The 12,500-nt window shown below is 47.6% G+C and overlaps 1 protein-coding gene across 1 annotated transcript in view; it reads right to left on the bottom strand.

Annotated features, from left to right (window-relative positions):
* Window positions 1–2,567: 2,567 nt before the first annotated feature.
* Window positions 2,568–12,500, bottom strand: part of fat3a (FAT atypical cadherin 3a) — a gene marked incomplete at both ends in the record, with an annotated part of 123,826 nt that continues 113,893 nt past the window's right edge. Inside the window, 6 exons of the mRNA XM_080549040.1 lie at window positions 2,568–3,262; window positions 4,538–4,573; window positions 7,010–7,069; window positions 9,012–9,125; window positions 9,262–10,001; window positions 11,542–11,695. Coding sequence (XP_080405166.1) covers window positions 2,568–3,262; window positions 4,538–4,573; window positions 7,010–7,069; window positions 9,012–9,125; window positions 9,262–10,001; window positions 11,542–11,695 — 1,799 coding nt within the window. The remainder of the gene's footprint in view (window positions 3,263–4,537; window positions 4,574–7,009; window positions 7,070–9,011; window positions 9,126–9,261; window positions 10,002–11,541; window positions 11,696–12,500) is intronic.

Raw genomic sequence — 12,500 nt, 5'->3', positions numbered from 1 at the left:
ACAATTCAGTAAACTTCAGACAGTGCACGTAGTTCTGTATGTTATAACATTGCGGGGAAACCTTTTAAATTTTGACAAGCACGAATGAACAGTTTGATCAATAACCTTTTTATTTTCAGCATTGATTTAAAAAACAAAACAGCAGTTAAAAAAAGAACTCCTCACTTTGTACACTCACTTGCTGCAGTTAGAGTAGACATATTTTTAATACTGCCTAAAATCATGGAAATGACCGTACCCAGAGAAGGATGAACGAAAAACAAAAAAACGAAACACCTCCTAACCAGAAATCAGCACAAGAGGATTCCCTTTTAAACTTAAGATTAATGTTAAACAAATAGAAAAAAAACACCAGGATGTAATGCCACATGTTGTGCATTTAAAACTGTGCAAAATCCATCTACCGGTACTCTATTGAAAGGGTATCTAACCCTTCAAAGCAAAAAAGTTACTGAAAAAATAAAACTTTGGGCAAAATGCCAACGCAGGAAGGAAAGTGATCTGAAATAATTGGTTTCTCATGGTCTCTTATTTGTCACATTCACATAAAACAAACACAAATAAACTCACAAAGGCAGTCAGGATTGCAATTCGATATCTACAAAATTGGCATTTTTCACAACCTAGCTATATACACTGTACAAAGATTTGAACACAACTTACATCTTTTACAAAAGAAAAAACCCTTGCCTGATGAGATATCAGGTATATTATATTACAATACATCATCAACTCCCCCAATCTGTTTAGTTGTTATCTTTCTCTCCCTCTAGTCCTTAAAGGAAACAGTTTCAGAAGTGTACAATAAAGCCATCGTTCATGACCTTTACGATTATTTTAGTGTTCTTTTTGCGAGCAGGACCGAAATGCAAAACATAGCTGACGAGACCAGAACGCGACGTAGCTCAGCCAATATGTTTGGTATGGGGATGCTACTATAGATATTTTTCAAGAATGCAGTGGAGATGTGCACATAGCACTGGCGGACTCGGGGGGGGGGGGGGGGGGCAGGGGGGGCGACCGCCCCTCCTGGTGCCCCCACGGTTGAAAAACGTCTCTCTTAAGTGCCCTTTTGAGTGGCGAAAAAAATGCCCTTTTGAGTGGTGAAAATGAGAGGATGTGCCTTATTGGCTGCCCTTCCAATGGTCTAAACTTGACCATGTGCCCCCCCACAGTTGAAAAATGTCGCACTAAAGTGCCCTTTTGAGTGGCAAAATGAGAGGATGTGCCCTATTGGCTGCCCTTCCAATGGTCTAAACTTGACCATGTGCACTGATGGAGTCCCATGTTGTGCAGTAGGTGCCCTTTTTTACTTTTCGCCCCCCCTGCCCTTCAAACAGCCTGAGTCCGCCACTGGCACAGAGCCTCAACTCCTCAACTCCTCAACAATAATAACATAGCACATTTCATGTAAAAAATCATGAAATCCGACATCAAAAGATACTAGTGCAAAAAAAAGAAAGAAAAAAATCATTAAAGCAAATTCACTTGGCACAAGGGAACAGGACTTAGCAGGCGGGGCAGTTTAGCATGTGAACCTTGACCTTGTGGGACAGACTGGCTCTCAACTGGCATGGCTTAGGTAGGCCTGATTTCAAGACAGCTTGGGGAGTCTGCACAAGCATGTTCCACATCAATCCAAAATGGCACTCTTGGAATGTGGAATAAAATATATATAGTTTTAAATTGTTTTTGATTGCACTAGTATGGTCATAACTATTTAACAAATTCTGTACAGGCTACATGAGCAGTTTGCGTTTCATGAAAACAAAACAAAAATAAAGACCAGGGGGAAAGTCTGCCCATTACTCCCCATTTAAATGGAGCCTTGGTTTCGGGGGGGGGGGGGTGCGTTGGGCCTCTGTGGATGGGCAGATATGGCCAGAGATCGGGCAGGGAAGCCATGTGGTCCATCTTGTCCGCTTTGAGCAGAGAGAAGCTGTCCATTCCATTACACGATTGTCCTCTTTTCTTTCAGTTTTTTAAAAACATTCTTAATCTTTTCTTTACTTCCATTTTCCCATTATTTCTCTAAACATTAAACGTGTTTCTTTCTTATTCACATTCTCAACCTTTATCATTGACTTACTTGTCATATATAGTAGTAGGCATACTATTCCTTGCTTTGGGAGAGGACATTACACTTGGCTGTCCATCACAGAGACCACTTGCTAGGGTGATGGAGATGATGAGGTATGGTGAGACATGGGGGTCTGATGTTAAACTCTTAATTGCTTTCCGTTGCGTCGGCGTGATAGTGGTATAGTTAGTGTTTGCAACGGGGGGGGGGGGGGGACGACGACATGGTTTAAGGTCGGTGCTTAAAACGACAGTGGTTGAAAGGTGTTGACGTTTAGCTAGCAGGGTGTGTCTTTTACATAAAAAAACAAGAATTCCTCTTAAAACAAGGACCTCCGTCTTTCCAAATCCCATCCAGAGGAAACGGCACAACAGTTTATGTACTCCTCCTCTCATGCCCCCCCCTCCCACCCCCCCTCCCACCCCACCCCACCCCGCACCGCCCCTGGCACCCCCTAGTGCCTAGTCTCTCAGTGGGGGGCGCTAAATCAGACCTCAGTCTGCTGCTGTGTCTCCATAGGGTATGGCGCCCCCCGGTGGAGCTCGTCCATACTGTCAAAGTCGCTGCCCCCCGCCTCGGAGTCGAAGCCGCAAGGGGCCGACACGTCGGAGGCGGACGAGGCGTTAACCGAGAGCCGCGTGCTCAGAGACACGCTATCCCCGTCCATGTCCCCGCTCCCCGGGGTGACCCCCCTGCCCACAAAGAGGCCGAGCTCCTCCCCTCCAGGCAGCCCCCCCTGCCCCCCCTCCCCCATGGGCAGCTGATGCGGAGGCAGGTATTGGCTGGGGTGGAAGTGCGGGCGGGCCCTGCGGTGTCCCCCCCCGCTCCCGCCTCCGCCGCTCAGGGTGCTCTCCTTGGAGGCGGGCTGCGTGGAGGGCAGCGGCTCGTAGTGGTGCTCCTGGTACTCCTCGGTGGGCAGCGGCGGGGGCAGCTGGTCGTGGCTGAGGAACTCCTCCTCGTGGGGCGGGGGGAAGTCGCTGTCGATGTCGTAGCCCCCCAGGTAGTAGTCGGACTCCAGCTCCCGGGAGCTGCCCCCGCCCCCCCCCAGGCCGCGGCCGCCGAGCGAGGCCGACAACACGTCCCCCCCGGCCAGGCCGCCACCGTGCGCCTCGTAGCCGGGCACCTCCTCGATGTCGGGCAGCCGCGTGCTCGGCATCCAGTCGGACGTGTCCCAGTGGTACGCTGGAGAGGAGAGGAGAACCAGAGGGTTAGAGGGATGTCACGTGAGGTAAACCATGGGGGTTAGAGGGAGGTCACGTGAGGTAAACCATGGGGGTTACAGGGAGGTCACATGAGCAACACAACACAACCGTGCTGTACCCCCTGCAGATACTCATCAGGCATGTCTACAGACAGCTTCAGTCTGTAGAGGTACACCATGCAGAGGTCCATCAGGCATATCTTTGGGCAGCTAGCTACCTCTACAGGTCCATTGGGCATGTCTGTGGAGTACTACAGCACAGCACAGCACAGCACAGCACAGGGTACATTCTGTATAGGAAATATGTTAGCTTGGTTTGGAAGGTTTCACAACATGCAAGGAAGACACCTGGGGAGCATGCCAGGTTTCAACAGGAATGCAGAACACTTGAGGTCAAAGACCAACGACCCCATGAGACGACTCAACGTAAACAGACACGTCATCGCTTGACATAATTTCCACATGTCAACAAAAGGACCGTTTGCGAATTCACAAAGCGTTAACGTGTGAGTAAAAATACCAAACAAAAACAAACAAAAGACACACATGCAACGATGCAGATGATGCAACACAGGAGAGGGAAAACAAAACGCTCTAAAAAGTCAACTCTAACCTGACAACAACTCGACAACACACAACTTTCGAACAACATTTCAGCAGAACAAGGTAAAAAAAAACGCTTCAAATAACAACAAGTTGAAGAGGTGGGATTAGGATGCAAAATGCAGTGAGAGGAAAAATCAAACGTCATGTGACAAGGCAGCGGATGAAAGCTAACAGAAGAAGCAGCAGCGGCCAAACTGAGGAGGAAGTGGCGATGCGTGGTTGGAGAGTGAGTGGTTTTCACAGGAAGCGAGCGGCGCTGTTCTGGAGCAGCACCTCTGGCACACGTGACATGTCCCAGGATGCACTGGGGCTGCTCAGCACAACGCGTCGACTGGTCTGACACATGCTGGGGGGAGGAGGAGGAGGAGGGGAAGATATCAAAACTCAAAACACAGCCAGCTCAGACTGGGAGGGGGGGGGGGGGGGGGGCACGGGCGTGCAGATGAGAGGGGTAGAGAGGGACTGGGGAGAGAGAGAGAGAGGAAGAGGAAAGTAGGCAGGGGAGAGAGGGAGAGAGAGAGAGAGAGAGAGAGAGAGAGAGAGAGAGAGAGAGAGAGAGAGAGAGAGAGAGAGAGAGAGAGAGAGAGAGAGAGAGAGAGAGAGAGAGAGAGAGAGAGAGAGAGAGAGAGAGAGAGGGGAGAAAGAATCACCTCTGTTGTAGCTCTGACCTTCGTCCATGACTGACACTGTCAGGTGGGAGAACAGGAGAACAGAGAGTGTTTTAGCATGTGTGTGTGTGTGTGTGTGTGTGTGTGTGTGTGTGTGTGTGTGTGTGTGTTGGCATGAGTTAGGTCGGACCAACAGAGACTTGGGGGGGGGCTTAGAGCTGAATACTTCCCTGGTTTTAGCACAGAGAGGCTTTAATCTAAACCTTAATGAAGCCGACACTGCATGATATACAGTATAAGTGTGTGTGTGTGTGTGTGTGTGTGTGTGTGTGTGTGTGTGTGTGTGTGTGTGCGAGTGTTCACTGGAAAGTTGTCTGCTGTTCTAACTGCCCAGAAGGGGGTGCCACTTTTGTTTATAATCTACATTAACAACGTTGGAATTATTTTCTTCGGAAAGCCAGTTTTCATTTTTATGCAGATGACACCGTTATTTATTGCTGTGCAGCAACATTTCCAAAAAGCTTTTTGATGATGAAGGCAAGTTTATTTTATTTTTTGTACTCCAAACTGAACTCCAAACTGCTTTCACTATAGTCCAGGCCCGGCTGTATCAGCTGAAGCCTGTTTTAAACGCAGACAAGACTAAACTGATGGTTCTTACTAAGGCTAAGAAGGAACCACAGATACTCTCACACATAGTCACGACACATGGCAAGGACATTGAAAGAGTGTCAACCTATACTATAATACTACTGTCTCACTTTTAAGTCTCACATAGACACTCTTGTGTCAAATTCTGACTTAAGTTAGGTTTCTATTTCCACAATAGAGCGTGTTTTTCTTTTGTAGCTAGGAAGATGCTTGTCTTGGCTACCTTCCTGCCAGTTATAGATGATGGTGATATTCTATACATGCACACTCCTGTGACAGCACTACGTATGCTGGACACAGTGTATCACGGGGCACTGAGGTTCGTCACTAATTGCAAACCTCAAACACATCCTTGTACTCTGTATGAAAGTAGGCTGGCCCTCCTTAACTCTGCTTAAGGCTGAGTCACACTGGCACCTCTTCATTTATAAGTCCATCCTGAGAAGAGCTTCCATCATATCTGTGCTCACTCATCACCCGGCAGGACAATGACGTCTATCGGCTGCATTCTCAAAGCAGTGTCCTTCCGACTGTATCGAGGTCTCGGACCGAGTTCGGCAGAAAAAAGCCTTCCAGCTGTCTGCCCCTGTGGCCTGGAATGAACTTCAAAGAACTTTGAACCTGCAGGATATTGTCTCACTAAACACTTTTAAAATTCCCGAAAAATGAAATCCAGATCTGGATGTGTTTTTGACTGGTAACATTGCTGAAATGATCTTCCCTGCCTTCAATGTGAAACTTGATCTGTCTTTTCTTTTTTTGGATCTTTATTTGTCATGTATTATGTTGTTGCTATGCTACTTTCTTGGCCAGGTCTCTCTGCAGAGAGTTCCAGTGAGGGGGTATAATTCAATGTCATGACCTGAGTTTTATGCACGTTGAGCCTATACCCCGAATACACCCCATACGTGTCCAACATATTCATCAACAGGGGCACCCCCGAACCTGGATCCTTGATTGTGACTAGCACATCATCCGCGTATACGTAGACCTATCTTGTACTCCATATCCGAGAGAGATGAGACATGGTATACCCTTCAGTCCCGTCTCCTGTCGTATTGCCTGAGCCAGAGGTTCAATTAATACGCTAAAGAGACTGGGACTGGCCGGACAGCCCTGCCTACAGCCCCGTTGCAAGGTTATAGAGTTAGAAAGACTACCATTGACCTTTATCCTTGCAGTAGGAGAAGAGTAAAGTGCTTGAATACAGCGTATAACATCGTCACTTAAGCCAAATCTGTTCATTACTAAGTATAACAATTCCCACCCTACTGAATCAAAAGCTTTTTCAGCGTCCAAACTAAGAATAACGGCACTAACTTTTTCCTTATTAATCTTCTCAATCACATGCAGAGCTCTCCTTATATTATCCTGGGCTTGTCTGTTCTTTATGAATCCTGTTTGATCTTCATCTATTAACAGAGGCATTGCTGTTTCCATCCTCTTCGTTAAAATGGTAGCATAAAGTTTGTAATCTCCGTTTAAAACACTATCCTTTACAATCCATCTTATCCTTCCCTGGCCAGGTCTCTCTTGTAGGAAATAATTAATAAATATTCTTGAGTCAGCCCTGACCTTTCTCTCAGCCTCCTGTGTTGGTCACAATCTCCTCACTAGGCCTTAACAACCCCTGTTGTGTGTGTGTGTGTGTGTGTGTGTGTGTGTGTGTGTGTCTGTGCATGTGCGTGCGTGTGTGTGTGTGTGTGTGTGTGTGTGTGTGTATCATTGCACTGATAGCATAACATATCAGAGAAATGAACGAGAAATAGATCAAGATAAATAAACTGAAATTGAAAAAAAAGAGAAGGAAGGAAAACAGAAAAACTGAGGGATGGAGAGAAGGGGGGGGGTGAGACATGGTACCTTCGTTTTCGATAGTGTCGACTGCATCATTGACCAGTCTGATGACGGTCACTATGGAAGCTTGTGGGAGAGGAGGAGAAGACATGGGTTGAGTCACAGTCAGTAGATAACAGCTGCTCAGCTCAGCGCCCCTAATACTGGCTTCAACTGAGCCCCATGGATACGTATCACATGGGACAGTTACTATATCTTACTCAGGGTTCGACAGTAACGCCCGGAGCAAGTAAAACATTCGCAGAGTTTGTTGGTGCGAGCACGACGACGCTGCTAGATCCTGGATATTTTTACCTGTGTGCAGGAAGAACAACAGACGGCGCAGGCGCCAGACTAGACTAGATGATGGTGAGTGAAGATATTATCAAAGCCTGTCATTCACCCGTACACTTTGATAATATCTTCACTCACGATCATCTAGTCTAGTCTCGCGCCTGCGCCGTCTGTTGTTCTTCCTGCACACCGGTAAAAAATATCCGGGATCTAGCAGCGTCGTCGGGCTCGTGCCAACAAACCCCGCAAATGTTTTACTTGCTCCGGGCAAGTAAAACAGCGTTACTGTCGATACTGCTATAATGCTAAGTGGGGGCAAACATAGCATTACTTATCAACTTATCAAGTCTCCATCGAAGTAGATATGCTTAGAAAATGAATGAACATTCTCAACTCAAACAGCCATGCAAACACACTTACACAGATCAACACACTCGACATACACATACACACACACACACACACACACACACACACACACACACACACACACACACACACATACACACACAGATGAAAAAAAAAAAAAATGAATTGATTTGAAAAAGCGTCAAATAGTTGTCATAGAGCTAGCTAATAGGCCTCTATCATTTATCAAGCTGTGACCGATGAAGTGAAGATATGACAATGATGTCAATGTTTATGAGTCAGTGTGGAAATGTAATTCCAATACATTTCAATGATGTAATCTTCTATGAATTATGTAAGACACACAACAGCAGACTACAGGAAATGATGTATGGTAAAATACTGTAACCATGACTCCTGTGACAGTGACACCAGTGACATAACACATAAGAACGACTGGACCGTACACATCAAGTTTACAGTAACAACTGTACAAGACGACAGCACGAGTCACACCACAAAATATCCAAAACATCCACCTAAAGCTAAAGACCAACCACTACACCCAAAATCAAATCAAATCAAAAATCAAATCAAAAGACAAACAGCAACATGTGATTTAATGCAAAACAATGCAAATGAAAAATAGGATGCCAAGGATCAGCTTGTGATATGGGTCCATTTCTTCACTTCCAAAAGGTGGAGGACACAAGACAATAAACATCACCGGATTTCAAATGAAAATAACATGAAAATAAACCCAAACCAAACAACCGTAGAACAACAAAACATACTGGATGACTTAATGACCCACTGTGCTGTTGAAGAAATGATGTTAAAACAAGGAACATTCTACGAATACATGTTTTTTTTCCAATACAACTTCTACGAATGCCTGGTCTGAACACAAATGCCTGACCTCCACATCTTTGCTGATTGCAGATCTGAAGGGACTGGGATACTCCACATTGGCTGCTACCAATAGGGTTTGGGGAGCTTACGCCATGTTTCTGCTTACACATATCTGGTTGATATTATTGCAATTTGCAAACATGGAAGGGCAAGCATAAAGGGCATTGTTGTTCCATCCTGGCCCTGCGTTTAGTTGCTTTCAGACCGAACTTTAAGAACTTCAGACCTAACTTAAAGAACTTCAGACCTAACTTTAAAAGCAATTTTCAAGTAAATGATTTCAGTAAAAATATAGTGTTGTGCTGTGGGTGTCGGTAAAAAAACAGAACATGTATAAATATATATATATATAGTTTATATACATTTTTCCAGAGCTAGTAGCTGGTGGTACAGTAGCTAGCTAGCTGATTTGCATCTGCTGAATCCTAGCTGGCCAATGATGTTACTTTCAATGACAATTGAAATGGATGATTACCGTTATCGTCGCAGGAGTCAGACTGGAAGGAGTTCAGCGATTGGACCTCGGAGTTGCTGCCCTTGTTGCTTCCTGAGAAACAGGTGACGTCTTCCATCATGTCCACCATCTTACCTGCAGAATGAGGTGAAGAGGTCAGGGATCACATTGACACAGTCTGGTCGTTGTGGTAAGAAGACATGAACGTACGTATGGGCAGGCCAGGCCGACTATAGCGCAATCACTAGTTTGGACGGACGAACACACTCACCCTCGTCGCTGTCCCAGGGACTCTTGCGGAGGGAGTCACAGTCGGAGCGACAGGGCGAGACGGGCGGCAGGTTGGGCGCCACACTGCACACCACCACCCCCCTCCGCGAGGACGTGCCTCCCAGGATCCTGGGCGACTCCGGATGGAACGTGCTCATCTCCGTGTGCTCGCACCCCCCGCGCCCGTCCGCCGCCAGCTTCTCCAGCGTCGACCGCGGGTCGCCTTGTAAACACGGCGTGTACGCCATGGGCCTCACCGGCACCTGGGGCGGGCCCACGATCATCCCGGCCCCGCCCCCCAACACCGTCACGCCCAGCCCGGCCTCGGCGTACAGGTTCAAGGGGTCTCCCGGCGAGCAGCGCAGGGTCTTGAACTGGACCCCGCCGTTGGCCTTGTTCAGGAGGGCGGCCGTGGCCGGGTCCTGGACCAGGGTCAGGTTGTTCCGCGAGTAGTTCTTGCGGAAGACCTTCTTCCGGAAGGCGACGAAGAGGACGACGAGGGTGACGATGACGAAGAGGACCACGGCGATGCCGATGAGCTCCTCCTTGCCCACCACGGCGTGGCCCGCCTGCATGTCGGGCACCACCACGGGGCGCAGGCCGCAGCGCGGGCCCACGAAGCCCGCCGTGCAGTTGCAGAAGAACGCCCCGTGGGTGTTGACACACACGCCGCCGTTCTCACACTCCGCCTCCACGCCGCTGCCGCCGCCGCGCTCGCACTCGTTCACGTCCTCCTCACACCTGGAGGGATGGAGGGATGGAGGTGATGGAGGGATAGGTAAAAAAGGGGTTGTTAAAAGAAAATAATCCATCCAATGTTATCCGAACCTTTCATTCGTTTGGAGAGGAGGAGAGGGGGGAGAGGAGAGGAGAGGGGGGGAGAGGAGAGGAGAGGAGAGGAGGGGTGGGGGGGTATGGGTTGGGCCTAGTTTCGCTGTGGGGTTCCTATGCTCTCATTCATTCACATTCACTCACTCATCATATCACATTCAACAACAAGCTTTTGATGGTGGAGCACAAGCTGCTGGCTTGTGCAAAACTGTCAAAAGTGTGTATGTGTGTGTCTGTCTGTGTGTGTGTGTGTGTGTGTGTGTCTGTGTGTGTGTGTGTGTGTTGTGTCTGTGTGTGTGTGTGTGTGTCTGTGTGTGAGTGTCTGTGTGTGTGCGTGTGTGTCTGTGTTTGTGTGTGTGTGTGTGTGTGTCTGTGTGTGCGCGTGTGTGTGTGTGTGTCTGTGTGTGTGAGCCTGTGTCTGTGTGTGTGTGTGTATGTGTGTTGTGTCTGTGTGTGTGTGTCTGTCTATGTGTGTCTGTGTATGTGTGTGTGTGTGTGTGTCCGTTCGCGCTGCTTCCTTCATTAAGACTGCAGCCTTGATTTCTGAGGCACAAGACATTGTAATGAAACACAGTGGAAGACCCCCGTACCACAGTGGAAGACCCCCGTAGAGAATGTGAGACAGACACAGTGAAATGTCATCTTTAAGTGAATCTTAAACTGGCCTGGAGGCACCCAAGGACCTTTGCTGCCATTCAGTGGACTGTTACTAAAGGAGATGAGGTGTTTTTGTCACCACCTGGTGGCCATCTGAACAATTACAATTTATGTGTGTGTGTGTGTGTGTGTGTGTTTGTGTTTGTGTTTGAGGGTGTGCTGTCTGTATGAATGGATCTGTGTATGGTATATATTGTGCCCTGTTTGCATGTTTTTGTAGGTGTGTGTGTACTGTGTACTGTGTATGTGTATGTGTTGTTTGAATGTCTACAGGTATGTGTTGACAAAGTGTGTCTATATAGATTATCTTGATGTATTCCGGTGTGGGTGGTGTACACATATTAGTTGTACGTTTGTGTGCGTGCATGTGAATGTGCTCATGTGTGTGTGTGTGTGTGTGTGTGTGTGTGTGATTCTGAACTCTTTATTGATGTTTTTGTGTGGAATTGTCCCTGCTTTTACAAGTGTGCTGCACTGAAGACAATTCCTAACAATCTTCGATCGGTACGGCAATGAAGTATTGAATGTTTAACGTAGTACAGAATGTTAATGTAAGGGGGCGTTTAGGTGGTGTAGCGGACTAAGCATTGACCATGTAACCGCAGGGTTCCCGGTTCGATTCCGGCCGCGGACATATCCTGCATGTCATCCCTTCTCTCTCTCTCTCTCACCCATCCTTCCTGTCAAATCTCTACTGTGTTTTTTTCACAATAAAAAGAAAAATATGAGTGGGACTGCCCCACTCAGGAAAAAATACTTGTACAAATAAAGAATGTTAATGTATGAGACTTACGTGAGGCCCTTGAAGCCCCTCCTGCAGCTGCAGAGGAAAGCGTTGCCGATGGGTTTGCACACCCCGCTGTTCTGACAGGGGTTGGGAACGCACGCGGTGATCTCTGTCTCACAGCGCCCCCCGGTGTACTGGGAGCTGCAACTACAGGCAAACCCTGAGAGAAAAAAATGGAAAGCAGAGTAAATGAGATATTTCTGGATACAGGTGTAGTAATAGAATTTAACAAAGCACGCATCCCATCATCAGTGCACACGCACACAGACACACGCACACACACACACACACACACACACACACACACACACACACACACACACACACAGGAATGTGTCCAGTGCTGTAGAGTGTGTGTGTGTGCATTGTTTGAGCCTTGGCAGCCATGCCAGGGATTGGCATGAGTTGCTGAGTAGCTTGCCAGCCCCGAACACACGCACACACTTCTGGGAAATCACTCTAGTACACACACACACACACACACACACACACACACACACACACACACACACACACACACACACACACACACACACACACACACACACACAATTGGGAAATCCCAAACCACACACTCAGGAACATGCAAGAAAGTATTGTGTTTATGCAGCACAGTGCATGTTACACTCTCTCACACACACACACACACACACACACACACACACGCACACACACACACACACACACACACACAAATAGATAACCTTTACATCACGGTCTGGCGGGCCAAAAATGCCAACAGGGGAACTGTGACAACTCCCAGAATGCCGTGCTCTTTTCAGGTAAATGAACAGAGAGCAGGGAGATCAAGGCGAGGGCTCTGAGGCTCTATGTTAAGTCACAGCCTTTCTGCCTTTAGTCTCCGTGTTACAGTCTTTCTACCCCTGAGTTCTGTGACAGGGCGTTCCCACAGAGATGACATTTAACCACGGTTCCCCACTGACTCCGCCAAAATGTCAGAAGCT

This window comes from Nansenia antarctica (genome assembly GCF_963989245.1).
Source record: "Nansenia antarctica genome assembly, chromosome: 19".
NCBI lineage: Eukaryota > Metazoa > Chordata > Actinopteri > Argentiniformes > Microstomatidae > Nansenia > Nansenia antarctica.
This window is presented reverse-complemented; position numbering and strand designations above follow the sequence as displayed.